General features: G+C 38.4%; 1 protein-coding gene across 1 annotated transcript in view; it reads right to left on the minus strand.

The window, feature by feature from the left end:
- The window catches only part of kdm1a (lysine (K)-specific demethylase 1a), a 62,958-nt gene that overhangs the window by 31,038 nt on the left and 8,830 nt on the right, over positions 1-23,090 (minus strand). Inside the window, 11 exon segments of the mRNA XM_052036476.1 lie at positions 334-351; positions 3,357-3,450; positions 4,428-4,452; positions 4,455-4,512; positions 4,745-4,851; positions 5,785-5,877; positions 6,226-6,232; positions 6,234-6,275; positions 6,277-6,306; positions 18,066-18,199; positions 21,987-22,152. Coding sequence (XP_051892436.1) covers positions 334-351; positions 3,357-3,450; positions 4,428-4,452; positions 4,455-4,512; positions 4,745-4,851; positions 5,785-5,877; positions 6,226-6,232; positions 6,234-6,275; positions 6,277-6,306; positions 18,066-18,199; positions 21,987-22,152 — 774 coding nt within the window.

Consider the following 23,090-nt stretch of genomic DNA (forward strand, 5'->3'; position numbering starts at 1 on the left):
TATTGAAGTAACAAAAATAAGGAGAAGAAAAACAGAACTTTTAAAAAAAAAATGGGAATGAATGATCTCCACCTTAATAGTCAAGTTATATCTGGTTTTAGTTCAATCCTGGTTTGCTCTTTGTGTACAACATTAGAAATTCCCCAGTATTACCTACACAATTGCAGTGATTAGATAAAATTGATGCAATTCAGATTACTGTTATAGTGCACACTTTGTAATCATCTAAAACCCTAACATCCTCAAACAATTGCAAATATCTTGTACTCCCAAATATCTGTTGCTGTGAGATTTCATAATATATGCCTAATTAGTAAAAGTAAAAATACGTACGTTTGTGCATCTTTCTCCCTTCATTAGGATCAGATTCCAAACATCAGCAATGACATAGAAAAAAAAGGGGGAAAAAATTTTATTAGTGTCTTGACCCAGTGACCACATTTTGAAGTATTCAACTTTTAAAGAAATTCCTTATCACACCTCTCAAGACAACTCAAAATACTTAATGTACAATTAATTACTTGCTTAATCACCACTATCACATAAATTAAAATGGCAGCCACTTCGCTTAAGACAAAACACCACAAAACAGTAATGAAAATTAATGAGTAGTTAATCAAATTTTTGGAGCCTTGTTTGAGAGAACATTGGTTAGCGACAAACTGGGGGATCTTTCCGCTTTTCCCTCATATTGTGATAGCTGTTTATGTTTAGTAACTTGGAAGGCAATCAGCATTTTGAGTTTTGCATCTCACCTCAAAAGGTGGCATCTCTAACAAAGCAGCACTTACTCAGTATTGTACTGTAATATCTGACCAGAAATCCACATTTAGGTTTAAATCACTTCTGACTCAAAAGCAAGAGGGTTATGAGTACGATCATGTTCAATTCAATGAAAATCAAAACATTTCTCATTCTTTCAATGAGCAGGTGCAATACAGTGCATACCAGGTTGAAAGGTTTAACTCAAGATTATAATTTTACAAGTAATTCCCAAGGATCTTAAGACAACTAACCAGTGAACATACAATTAGAATATTTATAATTAATCAGCTGATGAAATCGTTAACCTACAAGGTTAAATGTTTCTCTCTTTATTGATGCTGCTTGCCCTGTTGAGTATTTCAAGCTCTGTACTATGATATTTATAAAATAAAAGCAAAATGTTCCTGAACTACAAAAGGATATTATTCTTTAGATCTTAATTCTAGATAAAGTCTCCTAGATGTGCCTAATTTAAGATTTTCAGCTCATAATACAACACTGGAAAAAAGATGATGACAAGATAATTATTAGGAGTCTTACTACTTCCTAAATTATAAAAAGTAGTTAGTGAAAATAAATTAAAATTGAAATATAAAGAGGAAGGAAGGAATAAATAAAAAGCAAATTTAAAGGTATTCATAAATTGTTCTTGCAAATGTAAGCTCACCCCAATCTTTTCCTCAGTGAAAAAATTAAAATACTTCATTTGCCATGAAGGTCCCATGAACTATTTCTAACGTTGAACTTTGATGCAGCCAATCAAGTGGGAAATTATGAACATCAACGTTCACATCAAACAAATCAGGGTGAATCTTAGACATTAATAAAACAAACACTGCCTGTAGCAATAAACTTAATTAAATTCTGCTCATGCCTGCATGAAATTTCTTTCTATTTGCAGGAAATGGGTATCGCTGGGAAGGCTTTCATTTAACAACAATCTTAACTCTTGACGCGAGTCATTTCAAGAGAACAGTTAAGAGTCAACCACATTACTACGGGTCTGCAGCTGTACATACGCAATACTGACCATTAAGTACAGCAAATTTCTTCCATAAAAGACAACAGTGAAGTAGTAAAGCTTTTATGATAATGCAGTAATTCATGTTCACTATTACTTACACTAGTTTGTTATATTCCAGATTTATTTACCAGAAATTTAAATTCCTTAACTACTATTGTGGGCCTTTGAAGTATTAGTTTAGTATAATCACTGTTCTACCCCACACCTTGCAAATATCCAAGCGTGTACTTGGGAATAGCTGCCCAAATCAGATTTAATCAAAGTTTGTGAAATTGTAAGCTGATGGTTTTACACTTTTTTTAAAAAAAAACAGTGATATGGGAATGTTTTGAAGTTCAGGCTGACATTTGTGGAGCACTACACACTCAGTGCCCATCTCATTGAGCAGACAACCCACATGGGAATAAATATACATGATGCAAGTGATAGAAGTGGTATGCTCAATAAAAACTTTGTTACTAAAACATGAAAGGATTTGAGGTTCAATCAAACATTAAAACTTGAATGCTCTTAAAAAGCTGCAAAATTTCACCTTGGAGTTAAACAGAACCCAAATATTAATGCAACAGATACTCCACGGCAGTGTTAGTGCATCTGTCAAGAACTGCCCACAGTGCTAGGAGCACAGCACTGGTGCTGCCTTTACCTGGCAGTAGCAAACTTCCACAGTGCTGCTAGTACTTGGGGGTGGGGGGGGGGAAGGAGGATGGCCGGGTTCTCCACTGAGTCCTGTGCAGAAATGGAGACTTTCCTACTGGGTGCCTCTGTGACACCAAACTCTGTGTCATCCAGAATCAGCCTGGTAAAGAGGGTAGTTGGGACTACAGCTGAGTTGACAGCACATAGGGCAGAGTGGAAGCAGTGGGGAAACTGGGGGAGCAGTCTCACACAATTGATTATAGCATGTTTACCCTCTCAGCTTTGCCAGTCAGACAGACTTCTACTTACACAGCTTCCTCAACCAGAATTCAAATATTTAAAGCAGCTGCACAGTAGTCGCTACTATACTGCTGACACTGATGGCTACCAAGTACTTGACTGGAAACCACAGGTCTCTGAAATGTATTTTTTTTTGCAGAAGCAGCTATGGCCACAATCCATCAACAAATAAGCTGTCAGGCCATCACTTTTATAAGAACAGCTGACTCTCAGAGCCACATATCAGGGCCATTTGCAGCCACATTTGCACCGAGGTAAGGAGAGATCAGCAGGACAGATGTGCTGGACAGCAGGCAAATGGCACTCAACTAGCATAGGAGTGGTTAGGGGACTGCTGAGATATCAATATTAGCCAATTATGATCATAGAGGATCAAACCTGTTCACTTGGCCCCACCCAAGCCTCACTGTCGTCATGGCTGGCTCCCAACCTATCAAGTGCTCCAATCAATGATGTAATAGTGAATCCTGAAATAACTAACTGAAATTCCTACTGAGAAACACTCATTTCCACAGGCTACATGGCAATGTATAGCAGATGTTTGACCCAAAGGACAAATTAACTAGATACATGCAAGTATAGAAAATCATGTTATATTTGCGATCATTATCCATCATTTTAGACTTACAGCTTGCCCATTTGCCTCGTATAGGGGACATTTTTGTTTTATTTTGGCCAGTTCCATGTTTACTTGCTTGCTGACCACTGCCATCGGGTTCCACCTGCAGAAGAATGAATAGTAACTATAATGGACAGAAAATTCCAGAACTTAACTACATTATAATCAGGCACTTAAGAATAATAATTTGTTAACTGACAACTCTACAGCATGCTCAGTGTAAACTTGCACAAATACATGGCCATGGTATGCAGAATGCTAACTCATATTAGTGTAAAGTTGAGTGTTCTCATTCCTGATTAGTCACCTGTACAGGAAGGCATAGTTGTGCAGAAACAGTCAAGATTAGAGCCTGGCTACAAAGCTCTCCAAGACCATGCAGGCATTAACATTTATGCATGAAGGATGGCCAAGTTGGATGAGGCAGTGAAGAGTATCCATGGCCAACAAGTCAACAACTCCGGTTAGCCATTTTTATAAAATGGGAAAAGAAAGATGGAAGTAAGACAGAAGGCACATTTCTTTTCCTTTCTGGAAAACTATATTTTATTTTGGTGTCATACACTACACAAAATATGTGTTGGCAGACAAAACTGAGACTTCAAGGATTCAACTAGGAGGAAAGATTGCATAGATTTAGCATTTATTCCCTGCAGTTTATATATTGAAAGGTGATTTAATTAAGAAGTTGAAAATGTACTTAAGTTAAAATTGAGAAACTATTTTGTGTGGTAGGAAAAAAATCAAGAAAAGGAGGAATCTTAAAATTGAAGTTCTCTGTGAGAAGTGATACCTGAAAGCACCTCACACATAAAACAGTTTGGAAATTCTAAACTCTTTTCCCAAAATGTTGTAGGTACTTGCTCAACTCAAACTGCCAAGTTAAGTTTTTCATTAAGTGAAGTTACCAAGGGAGATACAGCCATTAAGTGGGTGTTGTAGGACAGAATAATAGAATGATGGAACAAGCTTAAAAGGGGCTGGATTGCCTACTCCTGCTGCCATTTAGTCTCACCCCCAAAATAAAGTGGGAGTCGGGGGTAGGGAGGAAACTGTACAATTTTGCAAGCTAAGCAAAACTTACCAAGTCCTGTCACAACCATGCCCCCAGATCAGCAACATAGTTTCCCTTTCTGAATGTGGCAACACGTCCTCCAACACGGTCCTACAATTAGAGCGGTGATGCAGTGATTACGTGTCTTTCCATACATAGCTATATAATAAAATATTGGGTATAGCTGACACTCCTAATTTGGGTCCAGCAATTAGAGATTACCAGATCCTGAGCCCTATGCACAAGCATAAGTACCACTTTCTTTTATAACATTTTTCTGCACAGTGGTAATAGAACTGCCCTGGTTAGGTTTCTTTATTAGTAAACAAAGAAATGGCCTTACCCTTGCCTCCAGAACAGTGACATCCATTCCAAAGCTCTGTAACTGGCGAGCGGCTGCCAGCCCCGACACTCCAGCACCTATGATTATCACCTTCCCAGTCTTCTTTGCTGTGTACCAGATATTTTTTCAGTTACCAAACAAAGAAAACACAGATCAATCAATATCAAAGGACAACATCCATATTAACAGCTTGCCTTAACCTAATCAGACTTAAGTACCATTTACAGCCTTCCCCACTACAAAATCCAATACTTTTGCCATTGATTTCATCCCCTTTGCATCCAATCCACTCTCTAGGACGGAATAAGACAGTTTGCAATCATAACTCCTTTTTAATTTCAAGCTGACCTTATCTCCCCGCGCCCCCCCCCCCCCCCCACCACCAATCAAGAGTACCTGTTGCTACCGCTACAGAATGGCTAGCTTCCAACCCTGGCTCAATCCCACCACTGAGGACCTTTCAGCATAGATTTTATTTCCTCCCCTGTGCTCAATACCGACTCCAGGTTCATCACTGCCTTGGGATTAAAAATTTACATCCTTCTGTTCAAATTCTTTGTATTCAGTAAACTCTTTTGAGAAATGTTTCCTCTAATTAATGCTATTTGCACATCACCAAATTCCTTTGTCCATTATTGCAAGCCACACCTTCTATTGTTCAGCTCCCAAATTCTGGAAATCTATACTAAATTTCTCCATCTCAACTACTTAAAATCTGTTACAAGGATCACTTGTCCTAATACATCTTCCTTTGGTTTGTTTTATCTGATATAAAGTCCTATAAAAGCGTGAGATGTTTGATTAACGGTGCCAGATAAATGGAAGTAGTTGTTCCTGTTGTTGTTGTAGTAGTGAGTAAACAAGTCTAGTTATACCATTACAATATATATTCAACAAGTTAAAGGTGCGACAGTAGCAGGAGCAAATAAAATCGAAGTAATACTGGTCAACATAATTAAATCTCATGATATTTCTTTTTAAAATGAGCTTATGCCAAAAAAAAAAGTTAGTTTTGGGCAAACAGTTACAGTTTCACTTACTTGGAAGTGGTTTCACCCGTTTGTAGATACCAAAGTTAATTAGCCCATGACGTTCTAAGTAGCTGTGTATCCTGTGAACCAGTACTGCATCACCTAAGACAAAGATGAAATAACAATGTAGGCCCAGACAAAACACATTAACAAAAATGCAACACACGCTAATTTTTTTCTAATTTAGCAACATATATGCATACTTTAAAAGTGGCAAGGAAAACCACTGTTGCAAATACACAAGCTTAACATTTTACTCTGAAAATTACCAGCTCAAATTGCACCTTTAACAATCACAAATAAAATTTGGAGATTAAACTATTTTCCTTCCATGCTTACATTGCATAAACATTATTCTATGTTTCATATTCTAGGATTGGGTGTCTTTCAGAATTTACATCAAGCTTTGTATGCAACCTTGCAAGTTCACTTAAAATAACTGCAACTTACTGTTGTAAAGGAGACTCCAGCTGCTGGTGAGTTACCTCAAAGGTCAACTGCAACCTTTGGGTTGTCCAGCCAGAGCTGCAGCTGTTTAAATAAGAAAAAAGTCAATAAACAAGTGCATGTTTCAAGTAGATGTGTGTTCTGTTGTAAAGAGAAACAAAATAACACCCATCATACAAATGCTTCAGTTTTCTCCATTATCAAGTCTCCATTTTTTAATATATGTCTGAAGCTATCCAGCAAGTTTCAAAGGGCTATTCAATATGCTCACCAAAGCATTTTTAACCCCCTAGAGGTGGTCAAGGGCATAAAACAATGGCCAAAATTTACTCTCCAACAGGGGTACCAAGTCCAAATTACACTACCTTAATGCATCCCAGCTACACAAGCACTCTCACTACATTCAATATAACATTCCAAGAGCAGATGGTTCAATTTGAAATGGATTAGCACATTTATCAACTGATGCTTATTGCTGTTCCCAAAAAGCCTGTTCAATATTTACAACATACTCTAGCACCACAATTTGGATAAATTGAGCAAGTGGGAAAATTTACAGCAGATACAGTATAAACTGGACAAATGTGAAGTTATCCACTTCCTTAGGAAAGGTCCAAGTATTATTGATATGGCTGGAGATTGGAAAATATTTAATTTACAAAAGGACCTGTTAAACCAAACACTAAAAGCAAACAAGAAGTTAAGGTAGCAAATGGTGTGCTAAGCCTTCATGGCAAGTAGTTTTAAGAATAGGAGCAAGGATGTCTTACTACAATTTATACAGGATCTTGACAAGTATTTTTAGTTTATTGAGATTCCCCAGACCAATTCTTGGGATGGTAAGACTGTTGTACGAGAAGAGATTGGGTCACCTGTATTCACTAGAGTTCAGAAGAATGAGAGGGGATTTCATTGACAAAATTTTGACAGGGCATAGACAGACTGGATGAGGGGAGCCACTTAGAAGGATGTCACAGTCCTCAGGATTACAGAGTAAGACACTTAGGACAGAGAGGAGATTTCCCTTTACTCAGAGGGTGATAAATCTCTTAATTCTCCAGTGCAGAAAGCAGGGAAGGCTAAGTCACTGAATATATTCAAGAAAGTGTTGGATAGATTTTTAGGCATCAAGGATATAGGGAGAGATCAGGAATACAATGAGATAGAGGATCAGTCACAAATGGTGAACTTGAAATTGAGGAGCCAAATGGCCAACTCCATCTCCTGCTTTCTATGTCTCTATCTCATCCACACAGCACTGTTTCGTGATAAAGCTTTTGGTCAACCAGTCAAGACATCTGCTCGGGCTGTGTGGTAAGTGCTGTTGTGCCAGGAACCCAGTGTGGAGTCCAGACCACACTGATGCTTTCATAGCAATGAAGTGCCCACTGTTTGGTGTGGCAAGGCAGCCTCCGAGGGCTGTAGTTGGGCAGGCTGGGGCATTGGCATGTCATTCAGCACCAAGATGTGGTGCTCAAGGCCACATCCTGTCCGGCATGACGTCTGCAGACCACTGCTGAGGGCTGGGAGCACCTACTACAAGAGTTGACAGAGAGCCCGAATCCTATGGTCTCTCATCACACCCCGTTGCACATGATAGAATCTGCTGTCTCCATTCTCTTTATCAGAATCAGGTTTATTATTACTGACATGTGTTGTGAAATTTGTTGTTTTGTGGCAGCAGTACAGTGCAAGACATAAAAATTACCATGTTACTAAAAAATAAATAAAATAGTGCAAAAGAGGAATAACGAAGTAAGTGTCCACGGACCATTCAAAAATCTGATGGCGGAGGCCAAGAAGCTGTTCCTAAAAGCATTGAGTGTGGGTCTTCAGGCTCCTGTACCTCCTCCCCGATGGTAGTAATGAGAAGAGGGCACGTCCCGGGTGGTGAGGGTCCTTAATGATGGATGCTGCCTTCTTGAGGCACCACCTCTTGAAGATGTCCTTAGTGGTGGGAGGGTTACACCCATGATGGAGCTGGCTGAGTCTACAACCCTCTGCAACCTCTTTCAAACCTGCACATTGGAGCCTCCAGACCAGGCAGTGATGCAACCAGTCAGAATGCTCTCCACCGTACATCCATAGAAATCCGCAAGAGTCTTTGGTGACATACCAAATCTCCTCAAACTCCTAATGAAGTTGAGCCGCTGGCAAGCCTTCTTCATGATTGCATCAATGTGTTGGGCCCAGGATAGATTATTTATTTGCCTGGCCCAGAGATTTCTCCATGGCAACAGCTCAATGGCCAGCACACACCACTGAGTCAGTTACCATAGAGGGTGAGGAGGGCAGGGGCTTGAGCCAGGTTCCTTGTGAGTAACACAGATAGTCACTTTCAGTGCTGATTCAGTGCTGTCACCCCTGGGAACACATCCCGAGTACTATGCAAAGTACCATTGTATTGGCCCAGATTTTGATTCAATAAATGCTGCATTGAGTTCACTTTGCCAACAGCAGCCCCAAGGACTTTTTTCCAGCTTTTAAGCAGATGATGTCATTGGGCTTCTGACACAGCATGTTGTCTTCCACAGGGAGATCTAATGAATTGATCAGCAAACCAGCAACAAAAAGGCTCTTCAACCGGAGTGAATAACATTCACAGTCACGTCTTACCCAGGAACTTAAGTTTAAATGCCCTCCAGACAGCAAAGTAAAGAATAGTGACTAGGGAGTAAAAAGTTGTTTTAAATCTTCATATTAAATTCTGAAGGAATGAGACACCACACTAGGAAGATTAAATTTTCAGCACGACTAATATGCTGTTAAAAATAATTCTCCATTGAATGTGCTAGCCTTAATTTTAGCTACCACGTTAAGTAGCTAAATACCACATGTTCAATCCCTTACAGTTACTTCAATGCTACATTCATTGCTGTAGCCCTACCAATAAATTTCTGGATATTTGCGTGTAACTAGGCATGTCCACACTCCAAAAGCACGTCACATGGGACTGAGGATAATATATTACGGATTTTAAAGGACAGAAAAATGAGAGGAATAAATAATTTATTTTCAAATTGACAGGCTGTAACTAGTGAGCTGCCACAGGGACAGTGCTGGAGGCCCAGAAGTTCACTGTTCGTATCAATGATTTGGAAGAGGGAACCAAGTATATTTGCATGGATATAAAGAGGCTGCAAGGGGATATAGTAGAAAAGGTGAATGGCCACAGACATGGAAGATGCAATTTAATATGGGAAAAAATACAAGGTAGTCCACATTGGTAGAACAAAATAAAAAGGTGGTGCATTTTTGAGATGGTGAGAGATTGTAAGATTTCTCCTAGCCTAGACCCACGACTCCTGGAGGAATTGGGTGATTCTTGATGCAGTTTCAAAATTAACAACCCATACACTCAGGGTTGAGATGAGAAGAAATTCTTCACCCCCAAGGGTAGCAAATCTTGGAATTCTCTACCAAGTCAGTCACTGAATAAATTCAAAGATGGATTCCCTTAATACAGGCGACCCCCTCGCTATGGCCACTCGAGTAACAGAAAATTCGCCCTTACAGAATACAGAAATCACTAAAAATTTGACACAGAATGAAAATTCATGGTAAGTAAGTAAGTAAGTAAATAAATAAATAAATAAATAAAACTCTTACTTCTTGAACGCATGTGCAGATGTGGCTTCACGTTATGGAAAAAATCACAATACAGATCAATTTCTTGGAATGCAGCAACCCATACCCCTCCCCCCCAACCACCATAACATGGAAATTGCCAAAAATTTATTGAAGGATGTGGTGAAATTGCAGACATGTGGTGCATGATGGGTCAAATAGGCTGCTACTCCTATTTCTTAGACTCTTATAAACTAGGAAGTCTGTTAGTATTTATGACTTATCCCTAACTGCCCTTGAGAAGAGGGTGGTGCTTTCAAAGGGCTGTTGGAGAGGGATAGCCAGGATTTAGCCCTAGCAATAATGAAGGAATGGCAAATATATTACCAAGACAGGAGCAGTGTGCAGCTTGGAAGGAAAGCAGCAGGGCAGTGTTGTCCTTCTGGTGGTACAGGGCAGGTCCAGCAGGTGCCTTTGGAGCAGACTGGGTAACTGCAGAGTATTTCATGCATGGCACAACCCAACCATGTGCCTGTGGTGGGAAGAATGAATGTTTAGCCTGGAGAAAGGGATACCAATCAAATGGGCTGCTTTGTCCTGAATCCTGTGTTGAGCTTTGGGTTTTTGAGCTGCATTCATCTAGGTAAAACTGAGTACTCTTTCATGCTTCTGTTCTGTGCCTTGTAGATGGTGGAATGACCTTGGAGTCTCAGGAAGCAAGTCACTTGCAGCAGGATACCCTGCCTCTGACCTGCTCTTGTAGCCATAGTAATTATTTGGCTGGCTCAGTTGAATTTCTGGTCAATGGTGATCGGGAGGATGCAGGAATGGTAACATCACTGCATGTCAACAGTAGGTGGTTACACTCTCCCTTGTTGGAGATGGTTATTGGTTGGCACTTCTCAGATTGCATTGTTTGCTGAGGACTTGCAAACAGACTTGCTCATGGAACTCCATAATAACCATCAATTATGACAGATTTCAAAAGCAATTATATTTCTGATTGATGGATTTGCAGCATTCCAGAAAGACATTATCACTAAAATAATCTTTTGTACACCAATAAGATGTGTGCTACATGGTTAAAGGCTGGAAAATATTTACTGTAAGCTCATGAATTCAGTCTCCTCTTCCTGGTTTGAACATATCCAGAAAAGGGGCAAGAAAAAAAAATCACCCAACCCATGAAGTTCAGGAAGCATATCCGCTTACATTGTGTGGAGCTGATTGCAGTAAATTAGAATTAATGGAACAAAAATTGCTAGAATATTACTGAATTAACAATACAAGTCATTTAATACTTTCTAACATTAGGTGAAAATAATGACAAAATCTCAATCGGCACAAATTACTCTTCATTTGCAAAAATTTCAACTAATCTTACAAAACAAACTTTGCCATGAACATAAAAATAACTATACTCTATCTAGCCAATTAGATCTGGTGCACAAACAGTGACTCAATTCCAGTGGAGAGGAATGGCTACAAGAGTGAAAGCATTAATTTATTTCTTTGAAATAACTTTAGCGGAATGATTTTTATTTTAAATAATAATTGAGATGTTTTTATTTGAAACTTACTGAATTTCAAAGACAAAAAAACTTTCAAACTTTTAACAGGTTTGACTCCGGGGTCCATGGTCAGTGAGCTGTTAAAAGATTTATCAGCCAGCTTGTGGACACGGCTTGCTCCAGTTCCCCCAGGTAAGGGCACGACATCGCACCTGGGGTGAGTTGTGAGGAGAAATTGACAATGACAGATGAGCAAAAGTTCATAATTATGATGTGCCAATGGCAACCACAATTGGGCCAAATTCTGATCCATTCAGTATAAGTGGTACATATATGTTGCTATTACATCCATCAGAAAGCAAATACTCAAATTTCAATGCTGACAGATGAAGACCTGGAAAACCTGACAAGGTAATTCAATCAGTGAAGAAAAATAAAGGCACAAGTGATTCACCTTCTAGATTTTTGATGGCTGACAAGTTCAGTCTAACTATTTTGACCATCTTTTGTAATATAACAAGGAGATGCCCTGCCAAAGGTGCTAATCTCCATAACTGGCAAACCAATGACCCATCTGCCTGCTTTGGTAAAATGTTAAAGCTTCCATGAAAACACCAAATGAGCAGCAAAGTCCGCCCTTGGTTCCTTGGCCAATATTTCTCACTCCAAGCACCAAAAGGGAAAAAAAATGTTCATACCAATTCTGGTTTTGAGATCTTACTACAAGACAAAATTCCTGCTGGATACCCTTCAGGGTAATTACATTCCTGGAAAGTACAGCCAAAATGCCATCTTCTTATTTTTGTTTTTAAAATCACCCATCAAGACAGTTGACTGAATTGCAGGGCAGATGGAGTTGTTACATATCAAAAAGCAAAACATCAATTGCTTACACACACTCCTTTGGGACCAAAAGGGACAAACTTTAAGCACTTTGGCTGTGAAATGTGGGAAGTTTGAGACTGACTGACATATCCAGAAAAACAAATACGTCAGTTTTCCTTTGATGCTGGCTCCACAGCTGAGTCCATTCTGTGCCAGATCCATGACCTGTTAATTTCAATGAGGATTATCAGACAAAGATGTAGGAAGCAAAAGGGTGAGGTTAAATTATTCTTTCATTATTTTGCTTGTGTGTGTGCATGTGGACATGATCCAGCCTAATATCTACAGTGACCCAAACCAGAAAATGTGCAAACACTCAGCAGTATAGGCAGCGTTTGTGAAAAGATAGAAACAATTAACATTTCAGGTTGAAGATCCTTCTTCAGAACTGGGAAAGGGAGAATACAAGTTAGTTTTTTGTTTCTCTTTCCACAAATGCAGCCTGACCAGCTGAGTGTTACTAGCTTATTCTGGCTTTATTTCAGATTTTGTTTTTCTATTTTCATCTGCAGTGACTGGTTGACCATGATGTAAACTACTGACATGTCCACCCTATAAACAATAGCCCATCAAAAAACTGAGCCCCTTCACCTACCTCTTAATCCCCAAGGTCAAAAACAGAATACAGTTAATTCACTAGCCCACTCAAATGTAGAATTTCTAGTATATTAAGGGATTGGGGAAGAGAATTCATGTATTATGTTGAGCATTAAAAATCTTTTCAGAAAACTCCATTCAACAGACAGCCACTCATGCATGTGACCAAAGGGTTTACATATTGGCAAGAGGAGCCATTTAACCATCTGGACAAGAAATTAAATGCTGTAGCTAATATGACACAGCATGCAAGAACTAATGCCAGAAAAGCATTACTGGCAAATGCAACAAATTCATCTCTTTTATATATAGTGCTTCTCCCATAAATGTAGTTTGAATTCACTGAACAACTATCCAATTCAAAAAAGAAGTTTCCTTCATGAAACTTGAAGGAATCTTTTGCTAGGTTTATCTAAAATAACTGCAGTATAATGATCTAAGGACTGATACCTGAATTACCTTAACTATCATACCCCATTAATTGGAAATGCTCCTATTATTAGCTGCTAAATAACTGGCACTTTCTTTATTCCCAAGTGCTATAATCAAATTTGAGCATGATTAGCAACCGGGAGTCACCTTCTGAAAAGGTCAATTAGTAACCTCATATTGGGGATTCACAAGGGAAAAGTGTTCATATATCTCCACTTGCCTGGATGAGTGCAGCTTCAACAATAAAAGCCCAAATCCACACAGGACAAAGCAACACGCTTGACTAGTATCCTAACCACTACCCTAAATATTCATTACACCAGCACACTGTGGCTGCAAGTATGTACAAACTATGAAGTGCACCACAGCTTCTGGCCTAGGCTACTACAAAAGCACATCTCAAACCACAATCTCAACCGCCTAGGACAAGGACTTCAAGCGCATTGGGATACCACCACCTGTATTTGCACACCATCTGGACTTGGAACTGGTTACAAATCTTGGAACTCAATCCTAACAGTACCGTAGAAGCATTTCCAGCAGACAGCCTACAATGGTTCAATAAGGCAGCTCACCACTACCTTCCCAAGGGCAATTACAGATGACAAACAAACACTGGTCTTGCCAATCACACTTAGATTTCAAAAGAAAGACATTTTTGATGATGTGCTTGAGAAAGATTCAGCTTAGTCAGAAACTGGAGTCTTACAGTCAGATATAAAAGATATAATGGCTAATCTAGATCAGAAAATAAAAGGTTGCCAGTGGATACACAATGGCAAGCGATGAAAAGAAAAAAATCTCAATTAATGCACATTAGGAAATAAAGATCCAAAGAGGTTATGGAAAGTATTAATGTTTTAATGAGTAGCAAGCCTGATAATTGGGAGAATTTAAGAATGCAGCAGAGGACAGAAATGCTGATGGAGAGGGAGAATGTAAAAACAAATATGGGTTCCATAGAAACAACAACAAAGGAACTATTATGGAGAAGAAAGAAATGATTAGAACATTAAACAACGCATAAAACACAAATGTAGCAGAAAAGAGATGGATCAATTACCAAGTGACAGTGATAAACCTAAAGTTATTAATATCACCAAGGAGAAAACTAAAACATGATAAATGCTTTGAAACAATCACCACATGGTTTTAAAAGAGGTGGCTGAGGAAATAGCAGATGTATTAGTGATAATCTTCTAAAATTCCAAAGTGTCCCAGCAGACTGAAAGTAACCACTAGGGAGAGAAAAATAAAGAGAGCTACAGACCAAGTCAGTCTAATATTTGCTGTGACAAAATGATGGAATACATCATTTAGGGAATGGTACAAGGCACTTCTTCATGGGTAAGCAGAGTCAGAACAGTTTTGCAAAGGTTTGAGAATGCAATTAGCAGGGAAAGTAACTGGAACCAGTGGTTGTAAGGATCTGGAATTTCAAAGCACATTTGATAAGCCTCCACACCAAAGGTTGTTGCATAAAATGAAGACTCAAAGTGGTGCTATGGGCATATAAGAATATCGAGCAAGAAACAGTCGGCCATTCAGCCCCTCCTGCCAGCTGCATCATTCAGTAACATTATGACTGATCTTTTATCTCAGTGCCACTTATCTGCACTAACCTCATTTCCCTTAACATTTTTCTTTTTCACGTCAGTATTAACAATTTGCTCAGGAGCTGAATACATAAGAACAAGGCCCTTGAGAACTGTAAAAGTTTTCAACAATATAAAAGTTTTATTCTTACAGTTGTACTGTTAGTAAAAAGTGGTTGGCCCTTTTAATAATCTTTCCATTTGTATCTTCCGAACATCAGCTTAAATTACAATTTTTAAGAAGTTCAAAATAATTCGCTACTTTTAGTTAAGTAAATGTTATCAGGCAATCTTTTACAAGTCTATATTTACAAATCTTCTTCCCTCATTTCTGGTTTCATATTTTTGTTTACTTTGATGGGCTTTTAATATCTCTTCTCCACAAATTGGTTGATAGTAGAAGTTGGACCTTCAATGATTCACAATTTACATCAATGCTTGTATGAAAAGAATTTCATAGATTGTTGTCGAAACAAAGTTAGGCACAATAGTGAACAATGATAAAAAATCTTAAGATGCTACAAAGAGATGTAGACAGGTTAAGGAAGTGGACAAAGTGGTGGCAGATGAAGTATAACGTGAGAAAATGTGAGGTTAAGCATTTTAGTAAGAACAGCAAAACAATTGTTTTTAAATGTTAAGAACCTAGTAAAAAGTTAATTAATGGGATCAGGTGCAGGAAGTAAATATGTAGACATATCAGGCAGTTAGAAGGCAAATAGGACATTTGCCTTTAATGCAAGGGGGATGGAGAATAAAAATAACAAAGTCAATGAAATTATGCAGGGCTTTGGGGAGACTTCGTTTGGAGCACTGAGTGCAATTTATCTGCACCAAAAGAAACTTGCTAGACTTAATGCAACATAGATTTGTTGGACCAACTTCTCAGTAGAGAGAGTTGTCAAACAGGAAACAGAGTAAGACTGGCCTAAACTCAGCAGGGTTTAGAAGGAGAGGTGACCTCACTGAGTCCTGCACAATCCTGAGAGGGATACACAGATGCTACAGAATTATTCCTCTAACTGTGGGGCATAATTTCAGGGTAAGAGGTTGGCCGTTTAAGACTGAGACAAGAAGAAATATCTTTGTTTTGAGGATTCTAAATCTTTGGAATTCTCTATCTCACCCAACCTTCAAGAACATAAATAGAAGCTGGGATAGATGTTACAACCCCCGCTGAGCTGCTCTGCTATTTGGGTCAAAAGCCTATTCTGTGCTACAAGTATTTTGTATTAACAAAAATCAGAACTGCATCAGAATGTATTTGATGCATCGTTAGCAATACACTGCAGTAAACAAATTAAATGAGTTATGAATAAGTTTTGAGAATTATTCTTCCAGTATCTGCTTGTGCTCAAAGCAGCAAGTCATTTCGATGACATTTCCTGTGAGCTTGACTGACAAAGTGTGCCAAAGTATTAACAAATAATTTTACTTAAACAAGCTGTACAACAAAGATCCTTCAGGATTCTGTTAACATAATCCAACAACAACTGATATTTGGACAGCACTTCTAATGCAGTAAACAAAATGTGGTACCAAGGCACACTAAATATCAGGGCAAATGACTAGAGATTAGTCAAAGAGGCTTTAAGTAGCAATGGACATGAAGAACAAAATATATTTGGTTAACTTTTGCCTGGAACAATTTCTAAATGGTTGGCATTTGTTTCTGGAAAACTCACAGGAATCATATAGAATGTTTAAACTCAACAGAACAAAAGAGGGGCTCAGCAAGAGAGTTCAAAACTTTAGGGCCTTGACAGCTGAAGGCACAGCTGCCAATAATGGAGCAATTAAAATCCCAACTTGTTCGTTAGTGAGAAAATACTGCCCAATGGACAACATAGCAAGGCTAAAACTAGAAGTCAGATTTTATTATAAGAATAAAATGAATTTCAATTGCCTTTAAGTAACACTTCAATCTCTACCCATGACCTAAATAATAAAGTGGCTGATTTTATTTTTAATTCCTTTAACTGTTCCGATGATTTATACGTCAATATTTCTCACCTCATGATATTTACTCACGGCACAAGCCAAACCTGAATAAATTTGAGTAAATGGAACTTTGTGAACAAACCATCTTAGAATTATTACAGCACAGGGGATTACCATTCATCCAATCAGGTCTACGTGAGTTCCATGCAGAGCAATTAGTCTGATTTCTCTGCTCTTTCCTGATAGTCTTGCAAATTATTCGCTCACATGCCTAGCCAATTCTTTTTTGAAAGTCCTAGCACCACCTTAGTGTCAACTTCAGATCCTAAGCACACAGAATAAAAAATAAATTTTTCATATCCTACTTATCTTTTGCCCAATATGTCAAATCTGCGCACCTGACCATCAAACCATATCCTAATGGAACAACAACCCTCCCCCTACCTACCTAAACCAATCACAATCTTGTACATCTCCATCAAACCTGCTCCACAGAGAACAATTCCAGCTTCTCCATTCTAATCCTATAGCCGAAATCCCTCATCACTGAACCATTCTACTACTTAAAATACATCTTAATTTTGGTGGAGATAAGCTTTTTGCAAGGAACCACCACCCCCCCCAAACAAATAAAATCCATTCTTTTGTCCCACAGTGTTGATTCCTAAAAGGACTTTCCCAGCAAAGAGGCAAGAACACACCATAAACCAACAGATTCTTTGCAATCACAGAAATGTATGGAACAGATGGCAGCCATTTGGCTCACTGAGTCCATGCTTGCAAAATGTGTTATGCAGCCCAACCTCCACTTCTGAGTTCATCCATGGCCTTGTAGGTTTAATGTTAAAACTCAAAACATACATATGGAAAAAAAAAGCAGGGAAGTTGAACATGGAGGAAAAAGGGCTTGAACATAGGAATCAGTAGCAGCCAATAGCTGGCTCTACTCACTATGAACCACATCCACTCTATTCCTTCCAGGTGGATGAAATTGTGTGGCTTACAAAGAACTCTGCAAAGATATGCGAGAAATATAATGAAAACACAAAGGACTCATAATGGTGTGGCACTCCACTTCCAATGGTGCTCTATTCCCTTAAAATGTTAGAAAAGTAACATGTTCAAAACTGCTGGTATGCAACAATCATATTTTTAAGAAAGTATTCATTGTATAATTAAAAATCTTTATAAAGTTATCCAATACAGTAACAGCATATCAGCCACAAATGGAAGCTCTGAAAATTAAATTGAACATCCATTATCAAATAACTAACATTCAGCAATAAAGAAATTATGGTTTGATATAGAAACTTACTGTGCGGTTTCTGATGTACAGAAACACCTTCTGGGTCTGCGCGGGACCACTGATAATGTCTGGGAAACAGGCTGCTTCCTGTGACGTCATGCGATCGTGCGGTAGACGACTTTGGAAAGCAGCACCCTCAACACCTGATAAGAATGAACTTACAGAATTAGTGCAATAAAGCTTTTAACCTTGGACCATGAAGAAACACGACAAAAACCTTAGTCTTCAATTAAAAAATAAATCTGGCAGGTAACACCATGTCAGGATTGATAACCGCTGGCCCTAACAAGACTAGTCCAGGAAGCCCTCCATGCGCTGTTTGCCATCCGTGCCCCTGGAATCTGTTCTAACCAAGCGCCCAAGATCAAACCATGATCACCAGGTTCCTAAGCGCAGATCAAACTTCAGCTGAAGATACTTTGGATCCCAAAATCCCAATAGTCCTCAACACCTTCCTTCCTCACAAACACTACCTGTGACATAAAAGCAAATTGAACACAAAGTAAAAAGCGCAGAGAATCAAAAATAAAAAAAAAGTAATTTAAAAAATACATACCTGCGATCGACCCTGCCAGATTGATGTTGCTCCAATGCACTGCGGGAACGAACGTAAAAACATTCACACGCATGCGCACACTACTGGTTTCCCTAATTTCCGCGGTTTTATATTAAAACAATCTTAAATTTAACATTAATATATTTTCTTATAGAAATTTAATGTCTGGCAGGTAATTACAATATTAAGAATCGTTGAAAGGGTTTCCAGGGCAGTGTCCACAACCACGATGGCTTGCCCATATCAAATGAATCTCCTTTCAGCAGGACCATTCCATGACACCTGCTCTTTAACCCTTTCAGTGAATTAATTGTATTGCCAATTGTTAGAATTTTTTTAGCATGCCCCTCCTACACCTCTCCTCAAAATGCGCCTTTTGCTGCCTGCCAAAAATACAAATGATTTAACAATGACAAATCAATATGTTCATCAGTCAATCAAACTTGGACTTGAATATATGGTAAGTCTAAATGATATTATTTTGATTACTATATAGAAACTTCCTCTGGCGTTTGGACGTGCAGAAGAACTCAAAAGCTGGAAGTGAAACTTTTGCACAAGCTTCAGGGTTACAGAATGGGAATTGTTACTTCCTGAAGATTACATTAAAACCACAAATACAAAGAAAAATAGAGCAAAATCCACAATCTGTATAATATTAGCAAATTATTTAGAGTAGGGTTTGCAATAATGGATATTTAAAAGCCTTCACAATAGAGAGAAACTTCATGGGGTAGTGCAAGAACCATTAGGAAGCACCAAGGTTTGCATGCCCTTCTTAGGTTGGCCTCAACTTAAGTAGCAAAGCAGCATGAGAATTAGCCTTGGCAGTCCTAAGGGAAGAGGGGAAGCAGCAAAAATAAACTACAATACCACTGATTATTCTTGAATGACGCCTCATATGGAGTATATGTAAGCTGATGCCAAGCTGTGACAATGAATTATATTCAAATAACTCTATATTCAAAGAGCTTGCTAATACACACCATCTAGGCTCATAATGAAGACAGCAACGTGGGCTGCCAATACCTGTATAACTATACCAACGGCAACAGGAAAAAAGGAAAGTAAAGAGATGGGTGGAGGGAGAAATAAAATCCTATGAAAATAAAATTTGATTTGGAATATTTCAATACTTTTATCATGCACACTTCTGAAATCTTTTAGAGTCATGCATTGTATTGATGGATAAGTACACAACATCCAAATGAACTAACACTCATTTTATGCACTTACACAGCTGCTAGTTTAGAAACTCTCCCATTCACAAGTATTAAAAATATGGACTGGCCCATAATTCTCCCACATTGTAAATACATCATTACAATTTCTGTGCTGGCTCATAGAAAAAGAATTTTCCTTATGCTAATTTACTCTTCTCAATAACCCAAGGCCATGTGATATTTAAATACTCCCCCCATATCAGGGAGACATTCCCAAAACCTTGCTCACATTCCCTAGAGAAGGTTCACAATCAGATACGCAACCAGATACTTTTTTACTTCCAAAATTTATAATACCTCTTAGTATAATTATTGTTTTTCTGATCATCTCCCTCCCAACTTCTTAAAATGCTCTCAATGTTAATTGCTGAAATTGCAAATTATCACTAGCTTATTTTCACACCATTTTCTCAAAGCTTTTCACCTGTTCCAGTCCTCCTTTTTTCCAACAGACTACATCATACATATAACACATGACATAGAAATGCAAGAGTAACCAAATCAAAGTAACAAAGCTTGAGCAAGATTACCACAATCAACTGAACCTCAAATTCCCTTTATCACTTTGATTCCAAATTATATTGGGCATCATCAATCAAATGCTTGAACATGATAAGAAGTGACAATCACAGCTTTAACCCTTCATGTTATTAACACTGCAATACTGGTCTGTCTTTATATAATTTTTGATGAAAGACAAATGACAAACCAAGCAATTGGAAGGTGAGGAACTACTGCACACCAGAATTACACACGTTTTATATTGAGGAAAATTATTAAATTACAAATTATCTAGTGGAATAACAGTTCTGAGAATTGGATCTAGTATAATAGGAAACAACCCAATTGCTGTTACAAATCTGAATTAAGTTAACATGAAGTATCCCGTAAGACTGGTGGGTGTCTCAAAGAGAGAGATATTACTGATGGACCATCAGGTATCAAAGAAATAGCCTACAGCAGTCAAGAGAATAGTGGCTGAAACTTCCACAAGCTTTGCTTCCAATATATACTAGAATTTTATGCCTTGCCATAAAAGAAAGCAAGGTCTATTTTGATCTGATACAAGTCATCAATGCAAAACATTAAATTCTTGGTCTCTCCGCAGATAATGATTGAACTGCCAAGTTGTTTTATCCCTCTTTAGATATTTAGAAACTCTCAAGGAAGCCACTGATAGGAGGAGAATATATGCTAACAAGATTTAAAAAGAGGAAAATTCAAGATGGTCACCTTTCATAAACTTAATAAAAAAAAACCCGAGTCCCTGGGATTGTTGCATAACAGAACTGCATACCTATAGTGCTCAGACAGTGTTTTGAGGGCACACATATGAAATTTACAAGGCATAATGTGGCAAACTATACATCAAACACCATTTTTCAGAGGTAGAGGTCTGGGACTATATAGCCCCTTCCACAAACTCATGGCATGCCAGTTACTTATGACCAATTAATCAGTTTTGAATTGAAGACACTATTGTAGTTTATTTAATCATCTTCAGGATCTAGACATCATTGGTAAAGCCTCTTGGGTAAAGAGTTTCAGGGTTCAGATATATTTCCAGATCAGGATGATGTGCATTTTGTAGTACAATTTGCAGACAGAATGATCCCATATTTAGCAATATAATAATCACCACTCCATTTTTTGTGCCGTCACTTGAGAGACAAATACTAACCTGGCCACTGGGGTGAATTGCCCTATTCTTCATAACAATGGATTGGAATCGTTTGAATCTACCTGAGATAGCATCCATTTTAAAGGACAGCAGCTCTGACTGTGCAGCCCTAAGTGTCAGCCTAAACTACTATGCTTAGGTCTCTGGAGTGGGACTTACACTTGTAACCTCCATTTCTGTTCATTCTAACTATCAAGTCAACTGTACCAACTTATTTTAATTAGGAAACCTGGCTTCCTGCATTTCCATGGATGAGAATGTGAACAGTTATTAAAGTGCAGAAATTAATGCATGATTTGTAATTTTAATAGTTTAAAAAGTATTGGGATTGTTTTTTTGTTAAGCTTGCAGGGCTAAAGTAATGGTTTTGGGGAAACTTGACATTCTGTGCACAATGGAGTCCCCTTCAGTGTCTTGAGAGTCTCTTCCCATCCCACTACATAGAGACCAATCTAAATAAATTCACATACCAGATGGTTCTTCTGGTTCACTTTCAATCTCCTCCTCGGGTGGTGGAGGCTGAGGTGGCGGCACCTGCTTCTTTTCTTTTTCAGCCTTTGCATTGCGTTCTTCTTCTGAATAATATTCATCTTCTGATAGGTTTGCTAAGCTCTCATCCATTTCTCTATACTCAACCTGCAAAGAAACATTGCAAGGAAAAAGCACAACCTTTAGCTGTATGTCAATTCCATGGACTAAGATACCTATTTGGTCTAAGGCTCAGGCATAGACAGAGAATACCATTACATAAATATTGCTCCCTGTGATATTCCAGTTTAGTGAGTGAATATACAATGAATTACAAACTCTGGACCAAATAGAGAAGACAACTTTGAATATTGTGTGAAGCTAGAAACAGTGAAGATCCAAAGAGACTCAGCAGTCTATGTGCACAGATTATTAAAATGTCATGGACGGATAGAGACAAGGGGCCTTATTAAACTAGATCACTGGACCAGATGAGATGTTGCTAAGCAATGCAAAGTCCTGGTTAGGCCACATGTTGAGTGCACAGAACAGTTCCAGACAGCACACTACGGAGCAAGTACCATGCAGATTCATTGGAATGAAGCTGCAGTCCAGCATTAATTACTAGGAAAGATTGTACACTAATTTACAGGGTTCTACTTCCTGTAAATTAGTGGGTAACCATAAGAACATGAGAAATAGGAGTATGCTAAATGACACTTGAACCTTCTTCACCATTCAACAAGCTTCTGTATTTTAAGACCACTTTGACTCCTTTGTATCCAATAATTTACTGATCTGTCTTGAAAATGGATGACTCAGCATGTACAGCTCTCCAAGGTAAAAAATTCAAAAAGGTTCACTACTCTAGATGAGAAGGTGTCTTTATCAGCTTGGCCCTAAAAGCTGACCACTTATCCTGAGAATATGAGGTGAGAGGGAAGGAATTTAAAGGAGATCTGAGAGGCATGTTTTCACACACAGAGGGTGGTGGTTATCTGGAACGAGCTGCCAAAGGTGGTGGCAGCGGCAGATACAATTACAATGTTTAAAAGGTATTTTGAAAGGCATAGAGGGAAACAGGCCTTATGCAGGCAAATGGGATT

The sequence above is a fragment of the Pristis pectinata genome, chromosome 22 (assembly GCF_009764475.1).
Source record: "Pristis pectinata isolate sPriPec2 chromosome 22, sPriPec2.1.pri, whole genome shotgun sequence".
In the NCBI taxonomy this organism is placed as follows: Eukaryota; Metazoa; Chordata; class Chondrichthyes; order Rhinopristiformes; family Pristidae; genus Pristis; species Pristis pectinata.